This window comes from Centrocercus urophasianus, unplaced genomic scaffold, assembly GCF_019232065.1.
Source record: "Centrocercus urophasianus isolate 14NV4802_14NV808 unplaced genomic scaffold, USGS_Curo_1.0 seq_64, whole genome shotgun sequence".
In the NCBI taxonomy this organism is placed as follows: domain Eukaryota; kingdom Metazoa; phylum Chordata; class Aves; order Galliformes; family Phasianidae; genus Centrocercus; species Centrocercus urophasianus.
Window position 1 is genome coordinate 285,932 of NW_024885244.1, and position 15,418 is coordinate 301,349.

Sequence of the window (15,418 nt, forward strand, 5' to 3'; positions counted from 1 at the left end):
AGGGAGGAGGAGAAGAAGGAGGCGGCGGCGCGTGCCATGCGCGCGGGGGGGCGGGCCCGGCGGCGTTAACCCCTGTGCGGCCGTGACCCCGCGGCCCGGGGGGACGGGACCGATGTAGCGGCCGTCCGCGAGGGAGCGGAGCGCGCAGCCATGGCCGACGCCGAGCGCGCCCCGGAGGCGGCGCCCGCGGACCCCGAACGGGGCGAAGCGCAGACCGACGGGGAGAGCGGGCGGCTGCCGCCCCCCGAGGAGGCGGCGGCGGCGGCGGCGGCGGAGGGCGCGGGGGACCACGAGGCGCGGCCGTCGGAGGGCGGCGCGGCGCAGCCCGGGCTGAGGCCGCGGTACCGCGCGGCCGTGGGGCGCGCCCAGGAGTGGCCCGCGAAGAAGAAGCACCGCCGTCGGCCGTCGAAGAACAAACGGCGCTGGAAGCCCTACTCGAAGCTGAGCTGGGAGGAGAAGCAGCAGTTCGACGAGCGGCAGAGTCTTCGCGCCTCGCGGCTCCGCGCGGAGATGTTCGCCAAGGGGCAGCCCGTGGCCCCCTACAACACCACGCAGTTCCTGATGGAGGACCACGACCAGGAGGAGCCCGACCTGAAAACCGGGTTGTACCCGCGGCGCTCCGCCGCCAAATCGGACGATACGAGCGAGGAGGACTTCCTGGAGGAGGCGGCCGAGGAGGACGGCGGCAGCGATGGGATGGGGGGGGACGGCAGCGAGTTCCTGCAGAGGGACTTCTCGGAGACGTACGAGCGGTACCACGTGGAGAGCCTGCAGAACATGAGCAAGCAGGAGCTGGTGAAGGAGTACCTGGAGCTGGAGAAGTGCCTCTCCCGCATGGAGGACGAGAACAACCGCCTGAGGATGGAGAGCAAGAAGCACGGCGAGGCGGTGGAGGCGGCGCGGCTGCTGGAGCTGGAGGTGGACCGACTGCGGGCGGAGAACCTGCAGCTGCTGCGGGAGAGGGACGTGAGAGCGGCGGAGGCGGCTCCGGAGTGAGCGACCCTCGGAGCGGAGCTGCGGGACGCGGCGCTCAGCCCTCCCCCTTTGGGGGCGGGTGGGGAGGGGTCGCTGTCAAAGTGAACTCATGATGATGCTCTTTTTTTTCCCTCCTCCTCCTCGTGTGTGTGTGTGTGTTTAAACCAAAAAGGAAAAAAAAAAAAAAAGAAAAAAGAAAAAAAAGTGTAAATTGGCCAAAACTGACTATAAAAAAAATTATAGAGGTCTAATAAATTTAATTACTTGTAACTGTAACAGTTTCGGTGTGATTTCTGGGGAATGTTCAAAGTGATCTCCCACGAGGGAATGCAGTTTGAGTCGTTTTCGGCGCATTTTGGACACGGAGAAACGGAGCTCCTCACGGAGCTCAGCACCGCTCTGCGCGCACTGAGGCTCCTCTGGCGCTGCTGTGCTCGGTGGGCTCCGGGCCGACAGAGGGGGGCACCGCGCCGCGCTGTGTACGACGGGCACAGCTGACACCTTTCTAACGCTTCTTCGCTCACCTAAAGGCTCGGTTCGTTCTCCTGTCTCCTCCTCGTCGGGGGTGAGGTCGCAGCAGAGCCCCCCAGAAACGCTCTCAGTGCCATAAGTGGGGCTTTGAAAGTTCTCTTCCAGCAAAGAGAGAAGTTGTGGTGTCAGCAGTGCTGGGCGGGGGGGCCGAGGGGGGCGGGGGGGCCGAGGGGGGCGGTCCCCAGCGCTGTACCGGGGGGGGGGGGTGAAGAACGGGGCGCTGGGGGGGAGGGCGAAGGGTGAAGCAGCGCTGGGGCTGAGCGGCTGTTGCGTAACCGAGGGCAGGATGGGCGCTATGGAACGCATCTCGCAGCGGAGGCAGCCCGCTCGGTACCTACGGGGGCAGGTTTATTTCATAACGAACGTCAGCTCCGGGGAAGGGGAAGATGGCGTGGGGCTGCCGTGGGGCTCCAGGAAGGTTTTAGCACAAGCTTGGCCAAAAAATCCGCTCGGGGCAAACGCCGCCACCAGCTGTGGGAAGGACAGCGGGGTGCCGAGGTGCTGCCCCGGAGCCTCGCGGTCTCCTTTCCCCTTCACTCTGCCATGACAGCGCCGGGCAGCGGCAGCGCTGGGGTGGCTGCAGGGGCTCTGCCGCCGCTCCGTGTGTTGGAGCTGGCTGGGTTAATTGGGATCTCACTCGTTAGGAGCGGGCTGGGTTAATTGGGATCTCACTCGTTAGGAGCCATTGCTCAGGGAGAGAAGCAGCAGCCCGCTGAGGCCTCCTGTTCCACCTGGAGCCCCGCAGCGCCGCACGGGGCCTCGGCTCCTCCCGGACAGCTGCGCGTCCAACTCCGGCAGCAGGGAGCCCCGGTGAGCCGGGCAGCACGGGCAGCCTTCGGCACCTGGAGGGGGACAAACCCACACGAGGGCATCGTCAGAGAAATGTAGCAGCGCGGGTGCTACTAAGTGAAGCCGTGACCGGTTCGTGCAGGCCGTCCTGCACCCCCTGACCCCAAACCGGTTACATTGAATTCATAAGAGCGGCCTTTTGTTCGGAGTTACCTGCAAACACTTCAGCAACGGCTCTTACAGACACAGGAACGCAGGAACCTCTCCCCCCGCTCAGAGCGCCGCTGCTCCCTCCATAACCATCGACTCCCCGACCCTGCTTTGATTCTACCAACTTTATGCCACATTCTGCTTAATGAAGGAGTCTTAACACACACTAATTGCTCCTAATCCCCACCGCAGGTGTTCCGGAGCGGTGCGTCGCCCCGCAGGGTCCGACCCCACCTCCTGCGCTCACACTTAGCGGCAGAGCAGCCTTTCAGTGCCCGCTGAAGCGCCCCGTCCCCAGGGGGAGCCGGGACACCGAAAATGCTGCCGCAAAAAGGGAAGCCGTCCATTGTAACAGCACGCCAACACCGCAACAGCCAACGGCCGCGCTAAGCGAAACCCGGCTCCCCCCGCAGCGCCGCCGAGGGGACGGCACGGCACGGCTCCCGCAGGTCGGTAGCTTTGGGACGGCTTCGGGGCCACTCCGTGGCTCCTCGCAAGGGCCCGGCTTTGGCATCGCTGCTGCTCGCTGCGTACAGCGCCAGCCCTAAGGCTCAACTCGCTCCAGTGCCGCCTATTCGCTACCTTTAAGACACAGCACTCACACGCTGCTCCGGCCATCCCAGCGACACTGCAATGTAAGCAGGACTCCTTTCTAAAGCAGGCTCTCTGGCGCTGCTAACCCCGCACAGCGTCCCCATCCGGCTGCCCCACGGCACCGGGATCTGCCCCTCTTTGGCTTCTTTCCATCCCCCTTCACACCCTTTCGGAAAAAAAAGCACCAAAAATCCCCACCTCTAACAACCAGACAGGCGCAGGGCACACAGGTTCAACAACATGACACGTTCAGCTCTAAGACACGCAGAGCACCACGCCGTCTTTAGGCATGGAAAGCCATTAAGGTCCTTGGGGACCTCCGCCCCCATCCCACCCTGCCTGCTACGGGGCCACATCCCCACGGTTCCAAACACCCCCCGGGCAGCTGTGCCACTGCCCCACCACCCATTCTGCGAAGAAATATTTCCTAATATCCAACCTGCTCCTCCCCTGGTGCAACATAAGCCCATCCCTCTTGTCCTATTGCTGCTACCTGGAGCAGAGGCCGACCCCCTCCCCCCCCCCACCTCCTTCCAGGGTGCTGTAGAGAGCAATGAGGTCTCCCTGAGCTCCTCTCCTCCTCACTGACCCATCCCTGCTCCCTCAGCTGCCCCCCTCTGTGCTCACAGCCCTCACAGCTCCATGCCCTTCTCTGCACACACTCCAGGGCCTCAGCGTCTTCCTTGCTGTGAGGGCTAAACACAGCACTGAGGTACATGGAAATAAAGCTCCCAGCCCGACCATGCAGCAGTGTATGAAGTGCAAGGCTCCAGCACACAGGAACTAATAGAGCAACGTGGACATTTGTCGGCAAACCTGTTTCAACAGAGCATTTTCTTAAAAAAAGAGAACAAAACCAACCCTCCAGTTGTATAAATGGAAAAGAATTCGGCTTGTGACTGGCAGGTCCCACGTTTGACAGCAGGACCTACACTCAGAAACCCCAAATGGTGCAGTTTTACACCTGAACCAAGTCCAAGCGCTGTTATTTCCCCAGCCTTCATTTCCATTGCACTGAGTGACGTCTGCAGCCCCAGACTGGGGCTCTGTGGTGCATGATGGACCCCAGGGCTGCTGTGTGGGGCTCTGGGGGTGATGTGTGGGTCCGCGTTGGCTGTGGGGAGCCCTGCAGCACTTCAGGGTCCCGTGAGCCCGAGTGGTACCGAGGGTAATGTTCTCGGGGGGCCATTTTTCAGCTGCCGTGCATTAAAGGCACGTTATGTCACCACGTGGCTTTTCCATGTTTCTAAACCAAAGCGTCTCTTTCACTACAAAAATGCGCCGTTTCCCCCCACGCTGCGCCCACCGGGGTCACTCAGACACCGCTGATCTCCAGCACAGCCCGAGCTCACAGCTTTCCTACCACTATGTCTGCTACCCCTCTCATCCCCCAAGTGAGGCCCAGGTCCGGCCCCCTCCGTCCCGTTTCCCTCAGCCACGGCCCCCCCCGGAGCTGCGGCCTTCCCGGAGCCCTCCCCGCCCCACAGCCCCGCACTCCTGAGGGGAACGGCCGCACCGCGCGGGCCTCCGCCGCTCTCCTCAGGACTCAACGCCGGAGGGAGCCGCTCCCCCGTGCTCCCGGCTCGGCCCAGAGTCCCCTCGAAGTCCCCGGCCGCTCACCGGCCCCGCGGCGGCGGGCAGCGAGGCCTGGCGTAAGCCCACACACACACAAAATGGCGGCCGAGCCCTCACACCGCCCGCTCGTCCGCCATAGCCGCCGCCTCGTCCCGCTCGCCTTCCAACCAATCAGACGCTGCCGTACTGCTGCCGGGCATCGCGGCGGAGCCAATGGGAGGGAGAGATGTAGAGGAAGGGGAGAGGTGCACTTCCCCCGTGAGGGTTTATGGGAGCTGTAGTCCTACGCCGCGGGCGGGGTTAAGGGGGGTGTAGCGCTGCGGACTTGTTGTCCCATGATGCCGTGAGGCCCACTCATGGGATTCTGCGCCTGCGCGCTTCGCGTTGCCATGGCGACGGGCGCTGGGCCTGTGGCCTGCTCCGGGCCTACCGCCCGGTGGGAGCCCCGCGCTGTGCCTGTCTCCGGCTCCGTTCGGAAGATCCACCCACGTACCGAAACACAGACAAAAAATAGGGTTACAGACGGGGCAGGGACTGAGCGCACGGCTGTGAGGAGCGCTGAGACTCTGTGCTGTGTTGGGCCCGGAGAAGAGGAGGCTGAGGGAAGGCCTCATGGCGGCCACAGCTCCTCTCAGTGCACATTAAACCCCATGGGTTCCCATCGCCGTATCTTCTTCCCTCACCGTTGTGGTTCCTAGATCCCCGTTGCTAATTTTTTAAGTTCCCAATTTCCATCTCTGGTTTCCAGTTCCATCGAGCAACTCCCATTTCTGAGCTCTGTGACTGAGGTCACAGTTCCAAGCTCCCTGTTCAGTTTCCATTTCCCTGTTCCCTGCTCCAAGAACTCCCAGTTTCCAGCTCCCAAATCACACTTGCTTCTAACAGTTACCACTTCCCAGCCATTTTACCTCCTCTTTTAAAGCCCTCTGCTTCGCATTCCCAGTTCCCTTTCACCACTTCCCATTTCCCAGCCACCAGTTCACAACTCTTAGCACCACATTCCCAGTTCTCAACACAGTAATTGCATTCCCTACTTCCCAGCTCAGTGTTCTCTGTTCTGAGCTCCCAATTCTAAGTCCCTAGATCCCAGTTACCGCTTCCCAGTTACCAATTCTTCCCAATCCCTTGCTCCCAGTTTCCAGTTCCTACCCCACAGTACCCAGAACCAATCCTTTGCTCCAGTTCTCACTTCTCAGATCCCAGTTCCTAGCTCCCAGTTATGACTTTTTCCCAGTTCCCAGATCCTGCTTGATGTCCCCAGCCAACATATTCTTGTTGTGTCCCCATGTCTCTGGGTGCTTCCCGTGCCACTCATGTCCCCTCTGCATCCCAGGTCCTCTGAATCCCCCCAACATCTCCCTACATCATCTCATGTCCCCCCGCATGTCCCAGGGTCACTCACCTGTCCCTGGGTCCTCCCAGATCCCTGTGGCTTCAATGTGTCCCCATTCCTGGTGTCCTCAGGCCTCCCATGTCCCCCCATGTGCTCTGTAACCGTCACATTGCTCACATGCCTCCCATGTCCACTGTGTCCTCTATGTCCCTTGTGTCCCCCCACGTCCCACATGTCCCCCATGTCTTCTATGTCCCCTGTGTCTCCCCACATGCCCCTCATCCCCCGAGTCTTCCATGTACCTTACATCCCTGCACATCCTCCTCATGCCTCCCGTGTCCCCCTACATGCCATCCATGCCCCCTGTATTCCTGTGGTTCCACATGTCCCCATGTCTTCCCTTTCCCCAGTGTCCCCCAAATGTCCTGTGTCCTCTCCATGTGGCACTGCCCCCAGTTCTGGGTGCTGCCCCAAGATGGGTGGCCCTGCTGTGCATCAGCGTGGCTAAGGGGCCAAGATGAGAGATGGTGGCCCCTATGGAACCTAGAGTGATGGACACCAGAGCAGGGCTCTGTGAGCAGACTGAGTGCTGCAGAAGTGTTTTTGTAGCACCTACAAACAAACAGGCAGCTTCTCTTTAAACCCACCTAGCATCCAGCACAAAGAGGGGACCTGAAATGGGGTAGGAAACATGGGGGTGTGTGGAGAGACAAGAGACCCAAGAGAAAGAGCTGGGATTGCACACCCGGCCCCAGCACCCCACCAAACTTCGCTGTACATCCAAATCCCACAGTGGGCATTTCTGCAGCTTTTTAGGGCACATCCTGCGCTCAGCTCTTAAAAGCTTTGGCTTTTCTCTTTTTCTTTTGGGTTCATTCCAAACTGGGGGTGTGGGACATCTCCAGCCCCCGGAGAATTAAGGTGTGGGGGATGAAGGATGTGATCAGTTTCAACAAAGAGCTTTGGCTTTTTTTTCCAGAGCATTTTTCTATTTTGCTGGGATGAGCATGAGGACAACACTGACACCCAGCAGCTGTGGATTCCGATTGTGCCCTCGGGTGCTGCACAGACCCCATTCCCTGTGCTGTGCAGCACCTTACAGCCTCACTCTGCCCAATTTTGTCCCTTTTCATCTCTGCCCCGTGCTGAGATGCAGATGTTGCATTACAGCATGGTCTAAACCCCCAAACCCTCCTGAACAGGATTAAACCCCATGTTGAGGATGTTGCAAGGAATGAGGTGCACAGACGGGGGTCTCCACCGCCCCTCACCCACTGCAGCAGCTCCGGCCTCTCCTCTGTCGTCCCCTACATGTCCTCCATGTCCCCGGCACGCCGTGCTGTGTCCCAGCAGGGTCGATATTGCAGCGGGAGAGCGGTGAGGTCGTGTCACCGTCCCCAGGCCGTGGGCTGTGTGAGAGCCTGGACGCAGTGGCCCTGCCACCCTGCTGGGAACGTTGTCCCATTGTCCCATGGACTTTGAGCGCTTTGGGAGTGGCTGGCAGAGCCCCGTATCGCTTCTGTCCCAACAGCACCAGCGATAACCAGAGCAGTGCCAGGACCCTGTAGGGGCACAGCAGGTAATGGGGTGACATCTCCTGAGCTGCAGGGAGGCTGTGACGCAGGGCTGCCCAAGGGGTGGGACCCTCTGCAGCTCCTCGGCCCCATCCCCAGGTCTGTGGGAAATCGTTGCGTCATTCTGATTTTAAAGCAGCAGAAAACATAGCATGGTGCTTTCAGAGCAGCTGCACAGCCTGCAAATCCCTTGGTCCTGAGGGAGAGGCTGGAAAACCCTGTTTTTGCTTCAAAGCAGCAGAGTTGAGAAGCAGGAGTGGTTTCACAATGCTGCGTTCCAATTCATCCCAGCTTACCTGGGGACTTCAGGGTGGTCACAGCCTGGGATGGGTGTGGGGACAGCAATGGATCTGATGGGATATTGGCTGCAAGTGGAGCTGGGGGAGCAGGTGTGGGTACTTAGGGTCTTGTGGGTGGGATGAGGTGGGGCTGCTGCAGGATTTAGGTCCAGCTAAGGCTCTAGGATGGGACATTGGCTAGTGTGAAGCTGAGGTCTTGTGAGTTCTCTGCAGAACCCTGGGTGGTTTTAATTGGGGTTTCTCTAGCTGGGATCTGGGTCCAAACCTGAGTGGTGCCCAGTGAGGTATTTGGGATTGCAGTGCTGGGGCTGCTTTGGGGGTGGCTGCCAGGCAGCTCAGCGTTGATGCTTGTGGTTGTTTCTCCCCAAGTACGGAAATGCTCTGGGAAGGAAGGGGAGGGCTGTTCCCTGCGAGAGCGATGCTCCAGCTGCGCCTGGAGCCTGGCTGGCGCTTTGCCCTGAGATGTCCCCATTTAAGCTGTGTGGCTGCAGTGATCCCCAATGCCAACTCCAGCATCACCCTTCCTTCCCAGCTCACTCGTGACTCCGGTGGCTCAGCGGTGACCTGGAAGGACTGGGAGCCTGTGTGGCTGGCCTGGAACACAACGGGACCAGGTGGTGACAGGTCAGCACTGAGGGTCTGGGTTTGGGTGCCACCGTGCAGCACCTGGGTGTGTCTGTGATCTGGCCTTCCCCCTCCTTATGGGTATGCTTGAGGAGGGGACTTGCTTAAGGAAGCAGCTCCTCTGCCCTAGAGAAGCAGTTTTTCCTGGGGATTTCCTGGCTGCTGCGAGCTGGAGCATGTAAGAGGCTATAGCTTCTTGCCTAAGGTAATGGGGGTCCTAGAAAGAGATCGTTCCCATTCGAGGGGAAAAAGGGGTGCTGCTTTAAAATTGCTTCCTGCCTGTGCAAACAGCAGCTCGGCATCTTCCTGAAGTCTCTCCTGGTGAAGGTGCAGCACCCTGCATGGCATCAGTGGGGGCTGCCTGGGGCTCTCCCCGCATGCACAGCCTTGCTTCTTTCCCATGCAGATCCCCAGGAGCAGGCAGAGGGGTGCCCTTGCCTCACCCCCCACACCAACACTGCATCCAGCATCTGTCCTGACTGCGCTAACACCTTGACAGGGGCCAGTGGCACCGTGATGTCTCAGGCAGAAGGTACACACTGCCCTTGGTCTGCTCAGGGAGGGGCATAGCTGCAGCGCTGGGTCCCCAGCACTGGGCTCCTCCCCCCCCATCAGCACTCACCTCTTGTCCCGCTCTGTTCAATGCTTTGGCTGTGCCACTACAGCTCTCCTGATCACCCCCCTCTATTCCTACCAGCAGGTGAGGAGGATTTTGAATGCTGTGATGTTGTCATTAACAGCCAGGATAAGGTTTCAGATGTGTACGCACAGCTGGAGAAGCTTGGAGAGTAAGTAGGGGTCCTACAATCCCTACAGCTCCGAGCTGTAGGGTCTGTTATGGGTGGGATGTGAGGTGGCAGTGATGGGGACAGCTCCTCCATTCCTCCTGCTTGCTCTGTTCCAGGGGCAAGTTTGGGACAGTGTACCGGCTGCAGGAGAAAGCCACAGGCAAGATCCGGGCTGGGAAGTTCTTCCGGACTCGGACAGCCAAGGAGAAGCAGGCGGCTCGGGCTGAGGTTGAGCTGATGAACCTGCTGCATCACCCGCGCCTCGTGCAGTGCCTTGCTGCCTTCCAGGGTCCCACAGAGCTGGTGATGGTCATGGAGTAGTGAGTGTGGGGCGATGGGGATGGTGCTGGGGTGGCTCTCTGTGCCCTGGGATGGTGGCACGGAGTGCAGGGTGGTTTGGGAACCTGCAGACCCCTGTGTGGTTCTCAGCACTCTGCCTGCACCTGCAGTGTGGCTGGTGGGGAACTCTTTGAGCGGATCGTGGATGATGACTTTGAGCACACAGAGCCCAGCAGCACCCAATACATGCGGCAGATCCTGGAGGGGCTGCAGTACATGCATGGCCAGGCTGTCGTCCACCTTGACCTCAAACCCGAGAACATTGTCTGCGTCAGCCCAGCCAGCCACTGGCTCAAGATCATCGACTTTGGCCTGGCACGGAAGTTGGGTGAGTGAGGGGGGACCCTTGGTGACAACAGGATGTTCCAGCTGGGTGCAGGGGCACATGTCTGGTTCAGCTGGGCTACAATGGGGCTGCCTGCCCATGGGCTCCATCTCCTCTGCAGCTCCGGACACCCCTGTGAAGGTGCTGCATGGAACTCCTGAGTTCATGGCTCCAGAAGTGGTCTCCTTTGAGCCTGTGGGGCTTGCCACAGACATGTGGAGCGTCGGTGTCATCTGTTACATCTTGTGAGTGGACTCCTGGGGACAACAGTTGCTCAGGAAGGGGCTGAGCTGTCCCTGAAGTCCTCTGCTCTCTCTTCAGGCTGAGTGGGGAGTCCCCCTTCCAGGGAGAGAATGACATGGAGACACTGAGCAATATCACAGCTGCCCGGTGGGAATTTGAGGAGGAGATCTTCTCAGACATCTCCCAGCAGGCCAAGGACTTCATCAGCCAGCTGCTGCAGAAGGATCCTCGGTAAGATCCAAGTGTGGGATGAGTCCCCGTGGTTAGAGCAGGATTCGGGGTGTGAGGAAGATGAAGGGAGCAGATGCTCAAGCCCAGGGATGAGCAGGGGAAGGTGCAAACCCTTCTGTGCTGAACACAGCAGTGCCCAGAGCCACTCCTTGGGGCCACACCAAGGGCCAGAGGGCAGCCCCTCAAACTGTATCCATCCCTAGCTGCCGGCTCTCCAGCCCAGGGGCTCTCCAGCACCCCTGGCTCCAGCAGCCCCTGCCCCGAAGCATGAAGGCACTGCCAAAGGAGCGGATCAAGCAGTTCCTGACCCGTCGGAAGTGGCAGGTATGTGGGGCAGGCTGTGCCTGGGGGACAGCGGAGGGCACGAAGGGTTCCCTTCCAGTGAGCCTCAGTGCTCTTTTCCTTCTCTCCAGAAAACAGGCAAAGCCCTGCTGGCCATCAACAGGCTCACGTTACTGTCCCAGAACCAAGACAGGAGAGCATCAGAGACTCAGGATGAGGAAGGTGATGGTGCTGAATTGTTAACCCATAAACCCCAGTTCTCTCTGCTCTGCCACCCCCACCGCCTTGTGCTCCCTGTCAGTTTCCCTACCTCTGCTCTGGCTGCCCTGTATCGCTCAACATGCTGGGCATGTCCCCAGTGCAGAGCTTCGGGCCAGCTTCAGTGCCCTTTAGGGCTGTCTCATGCCTTCAACCTGAGGGGCCAGCTCTAGCTGTAGAGCAGGCATGTCCTATGCTGCAGCACTAGGACCTGTATGTGATCCTGATCTCAAGGATCAGCTCCTGCTTCCTACAAGTGTCACACAGGTTTTTCCAGCAGCAGAATAGGGTTGCATGCAGCTGGCTCCTCACTGTTCTCTGTCCATCTGCTCACAGACTCATGCTGCAGCGCAGAGGAGGACCAAGGCTGTGGGTCTCTGCCCCAAAAAGATCCCAGCACCTCAGAGCCACCAACAGAAGAAGAAGAAGAAGACAATGGCACAATGGAGGCTGCAGGCAAGGCCTAGAACAGTGCTGCTGTGCTGCCCCGGGCCACAGAGAAAGGAAGAAGAGTCACCAGGACAAAGCCTTCTCCAGGCCTGCAGTTCGTACTGTGACCTTGCCAGCCAGTGGTAGGTGTCCCTGTGCTGGTGTGGGGACAGGCGTGTCTTTTGTCCCAACAAGGAACTGGTGCTCCTGTCTGCATGGCTGCCTGGACTGGGGCTGCAGCCTGGCTCTTCTTGCTGTGTATTTTGTGAGCCCAATAAAAAGCACTGAGGATCTCTTGCTCCCTGTGCTGCTCTTTTCTCCCTAGATCATGGGGTGGGGGGAGAGCTGCCCAAAGCTGTTCCAACATGCTGACCTGTGTGACCTGGTGTAGGGAACCTGCTTTGGCAGGAGGGTTGAACTCGATGATCTCTGGAGGTCCCTTCCAACCCCTACAATTCTGTGATCCTGTGAACCCTTTGTGGGGTGCTACCATGGCCTCAGGAAGGAGACTAGCTCTGTGCCCTGGGGCAGGAACTGAGGGGGATGGCTTTAGCAGCATCTCTGAAGTCCACCCTCAAGAAGCATTTTCCCTCTAAGGGTGTAGGCAGCACTGTGCCCTGGCTCTGCCCTCATGGCACTCTCCTTCCAGGTATGCATACACATTCAGAAGATCCCTTGCACCCCCTCTTTTTCAGGCTGAACAGCCACAGATCTCTCAGCCTTCCCTCAGAGCTGCTTCAGACTCTTTCAGTCCCTTGTTGGACTCCAATCTGCAGACTTGCTGAGGATACTCTGTGCCCCATCATCCAGAACACTAACAAAGATGCTGAGCAAATCTGGACCCAGCGCTGATTCCTGGGGTGTGCTGCTCGTTAGTAACCTCCAGCTAAACCTGGCACTGCTGATGGCCATCCTCTGGGCTCTGCTATTCAGGCTGCTTTCAATCCATCTCCTATCACCCATCCAGGCCCCACGACAACAGCTTGTTTATGTGCCCTGTAGGGCACAGCATCAAAGGACTGACTCGAAGTCTACCAGATCAGCAATATCCACTCTCAACAATTCTTATCAATGCACCCCAAAACCTCCTGAATTGTTCAGGTTCTGCTGTGCTGTCCCTCCATGGGGTCCCACGAAGGACCAGGGCCTGAGCCTGGTGAGGCTGCTCCCACCTGCCTGTAGAGGGCCTCGTCTGCTTGTCCTTGCTGCTCAGGTGGCCTGGAGCAGGAGCCCATCACAACAGCAGCTCTATCCAGCCCCTCATTAACCCGAACCAGTGAACTCCTGGTTTGCACCTCCTCCAACCCCGGACAGCACTTTGTGCACTTCAGCTGCTCCCTTACAGGGAGGAGGAGCAATCCAACCTCATCTTTCCATCTTGTCAGTCTTAAAGAGCCTATATCGCTCTGCTGCAATGCTCCAGCTGTGGGAGCCCCCCACATCTCTCCCCACTTCTGTGATCCCAACAAGGTCGTAGCTGTGCACCTGCAAGCATGCTGTGTTTATTCCCTATATGCAATAGTGCAGTAGTGTGGGGGCACCTCATGCTCCCCAGCATGCAGCTTCTGTAAGAGGTCTGGGGTGCTTCCTTGTGCTCACTGAGTGCTAAAAGTGAACCTGATGAAGCTTCACATTAATTTTGTGACTCCCCGTCACAACGCCTCGTGCCCTTTGTTCAGTAACTTTGTCCACTGTTCCCTCCTAGAGCTGCTGCTTCCTCCCCTTCTCCTGTTCTCTTAGTTTAAAGCCTGTCTTACACATTCAGCCACCCCTGGTGGTTCTGGTCTCCTAGTTTTTGTGCTAACTTTCTAACCAGCAGGGACTGATGGGGCTCAGAAACTGCAGTGAGACCTCAAACTTCACTTTAAGGTGTCAGGTTAGGTGGAAATCAGGATTTGGAAGCAACAGGCAGGAAACGTCCTCGTCTTTTCCTGCTCCTGGTGGTGCTAAGCAGGCTCTGGAGAATAGCTGTTTGCTGCACTCCTTCTCTGTCCCAGTGAACCCATTCCTCCTGTTCAAGCTGGACTGGAAGATGCCCTCTCCCAGCAAATGCTGAAGCTGAAGAGCTTGCAAAGGTGCCCCAATCTGAATGGTGCAGCTCTGTGTGCGCTGCTGTGGTGAGGCTGTGCCAAGTAATGCTTGAGGCACGCCTGTACGCCTTCCTCTTTTCCTCCACCCACCGTGTGTCCGCAGGCCTTTCCTGCTGCGTGCTCCTTGAGGCTGGAGGTGAGGCCATGAGGCATTAAGAGGCAAGCATTACTTTTATCAAAGAGAACCGAATCCACTCACTCCCAACTACTGCAGGGATGCGCCTGGGGGCTCTGGCGGGGCACGCTCACACGACACAGATGGAAGGGAAACCAGCTCTCAGAACTGCTGCTGAATGGGCAACAAGGAACCAGATCATTCACCGTTCCATTTAGAAGGCCTGTAGTCACTGTGGCAGGAGGAGCCTATGGCAGAATTTGTCATGCTGTAGCAGCCCCCAGGAAGGTGAGATGAGCTCAGGTGTCTGCAGACTCTCGTTTGGAGGATTTCATAGCTCCTAGCTGCTCTTCTCTTGGACTAACAGGAAAGGATGCTGTGACCTTGCTGTTTTGCTATCATGGTGTGGACCCTCTCGATGAAACGGTCTTATCAGCACACAGCCCAGCTCATATTTTTGTGGTAAGAGCCTGTTCCTGTTAATAACATCAATTCCTGACAGCTGCTTCTGCGTACATTTCCCCATGGGAAGCCAGCAAGAAAAAAACTACTGTGGTATTGCAGGGTTCAAGCACGCTCTGCCCAGGGTTTGGCTCCCTCTTTCCCCTGTAAACAATAGATGTATTGCAGGAAAGGGAATCCAGACGGATTTGGGAGCTGGTGCACACAGACCTACACTCAGAACACAGGGCAAACTTTTTGGCGAGCACCGCCTCCCCCCCGAGTCCTCTTTTGGTGATGCCACTGCTGCTGCTGTGTATGCTGTAGGTCACTCCCAGCAAGAATTCCAAATATGACTCTTCAAAGACTGTGTCAGGCAACTCCTGATAGAGTTCATCTACTTGCTGTCTTTTTCCATAAGAGACATTTTCAGCAGCAGAAGTGAACTCACTGCTACAGAGAACCTGGTAAGAATCTGTGAGAGACACGCTTTTCATTCATGACGAGGGGTTCTGGCCAAATTCACAAGTGGTTCTGGTTCTGAGTTGGAGGAGAAGCTCCCAGAAACACACAATCATTCTGTATTCTGTCTGTGGTATTTATCTTCCATTCCCAGAGAAACAGAGGCACCGAAGAACTCTCTTCTCCTCCATTACTCCTCCAAGTGCTTCTCTCGATGCTCGCATACATCATATCCTAATTTTCACCCATTAGTATCATCTGTTCCATGTTTTCTTCATTACGCAGACTCTGGCTGATCTAAACTCACACACATCCCTTGGGAACCAAGCAGAATGCCTTCAAGCTGTGGATGATAAGCAAACACCAACTTACATATAATCAATCCCTTGATGAGCTATTTACCATGTGACATTACCAAAATATTTCTCATTGGGAACTATGTTTATCTCAGTCTATTTTTCAAACTACCCACAGCCCTGAAAATTCAAATCCTGATGTTCAGACACAAGCTTTCTCTCTATCATCTTGCCTTTTGCTTCAAGATTGCATCTACTTGACTCTGCAAACATTAATTTACCTACAGAAGCTGATTTATCTACAGAAGCCTGTGTCCTCCAGCACACATTTCTTCTCCTTCCACTGCTTCCCGTGGCTTAACACAGAACAATGAACACTTGTCAGAGAAAGCAATAGACTAAATGAAGAGTGGAGTTATACCTGGAACTCATTACAATCACTGAGAAATTCAGAAGCACTGAAAATAGAAATCCAATCTCAGCACTTGCAAGGAAAGGAATTAATAAGTGATCCTTCAATCGAGACTGACTCCCTTCGCTTCAGCCACACCACTTCAGGACACTGACACCAATCACTGGATGCCTGCCAGCAAGGTGGGAGAGTGGCGCAGCTGG

General features: G+C 57.4%; 3 protein-coding genes across 5 annotated transcripts; 2 read left to right on the top strand and 1 right to left on the bottom strand.

The window, feature by feature from the left end:
• The first annotated feature begins 150 nt into the window (after nt 1–150).
• Nucleotides 151–1,166, top strand: HEXIM1 (HEXIM P-TEFb complex subunit 1). Its single transcript, XM_042836863.1, has one exon. The coding sequence runs from the start codon at nt 151–153 to the stop codon at nt 994–996; it is 846 nt and encodes a 281-aa protein (XP_042692797.1). The 3' UTR covers nt 997–1,166.
• Nucleotides 1,167–1,170: 4 nt separating this feature from the next.
• Nucleotides 1,171–7,472, bottom strand: LOC122170175. The gene is made up of 3 exons (XM_042836829.1): nt 7,279–7,472; nt 2,179–2,348; nt 1,171–1,604 (listed from the first exon to the last, which is right to left on the bottom strand). Exons 1-3 carry the CDS (start codon nt 7,470–7,472, stop codon nt 1,213–1,215), a joined length of 756 nt encoding a protein of 251 aa, XP_042692763.1. The 3' UTR covers nt 1,171–1,212.
• Nucleotides 7,473–7,497: 25 nt separating this feature from the next.
• On the top strand, nt 7,498–11,696 carry LOC122170196 (myosin light chain kinase, smooth muscle-like). Of its 3 annotated transcripts, none has more exons than XM_042836868.1 (11): nt 7,498–7,586; nt 8,413–8,504; nt 8,911–9,036; nt 9,202–9,292; nt 9,409–9,612; nt 9,742–9,959; nt 10,078–10,201; nt 10,278–10,430; nt 10,634–10,754; nt 10,844–10,934; nt 11,307–11,696. In XM_042836868.1, exons 3-11 carry the CDS (start codon nt 9,021–9,023, stop codon nt 11,435–11,437), a joined length of 1,149 nt encoding a protein of 382 aa, XP_042692802.1. In that variant the 5' UTR covers nt 7,498–7,586; nt 8,413–8,504; nt 8,911–9,020; the 3' UTR covers nt 11,438–11,696. The 3 variants fall into 3 exon arrangements, with proteins under 3 accessions (XP_042692802.1, XP_042692804.1, XP_042692803.1); XM_042836870.1 differs by having other exon boundaries at nt 9,205–9,292; XM_042836869.1 differs by lacking the exon at nt 7,498–7,586 and adding an exon at nt 7,595–7,680.
• Nucleotides 11,697–15,418: the final 3,722 nt, after the last annotated feature.

Bases quoted from the DNA above. Each gene is read 5' to 3' on its own strand.
- LOC122170196 (XM_042836868.1), top strand. The intron at 9,960-10,077 runs GTGAGTGAGGGG...TCTCCTCTGCAG, and splicing joins TGGCCTGGCACGGAAGTTGG to CTCCGGACACCCCTGTGAAG. The intron at 10,935-11,306 runs GTGATGGTGCTG...ATCTGCTCACAG, and splicing joins AGAGACTCAGGATGAGGAAG to ACTCATGCTGCAGCGCAGAG.
- HEXIM1 (XM_042836863.1), top strand. From the start codon at position 151: ATGGCCGACGCCGAGCGCGCCCCGGAGGCGGCGCCCGCGGACCCCGAA.
- LOC122170175 (XM_042836829.1), bottom strand. From the start codon at position 7,472: ATGGGACAACGTTCCCAGCAGGGTGGCAGGGCCACTGCGTCCAGGCTC. The intron at 2,349-7,278 runs GTGAGGGGCGGT...GTCCCCCTCCAG, and splicing joins GGCCGGAGCTGCTGCAGTGG to GTGCCGAAGGCTGCCCGTGC. The intron at 1,605-2,178 runs GTGAGATCCCAA...CTTTGCTGGAAG, and splicing joins TGAGCAATGGCTCCTAACGA to AGAACTTTCAAAGCCCCACT.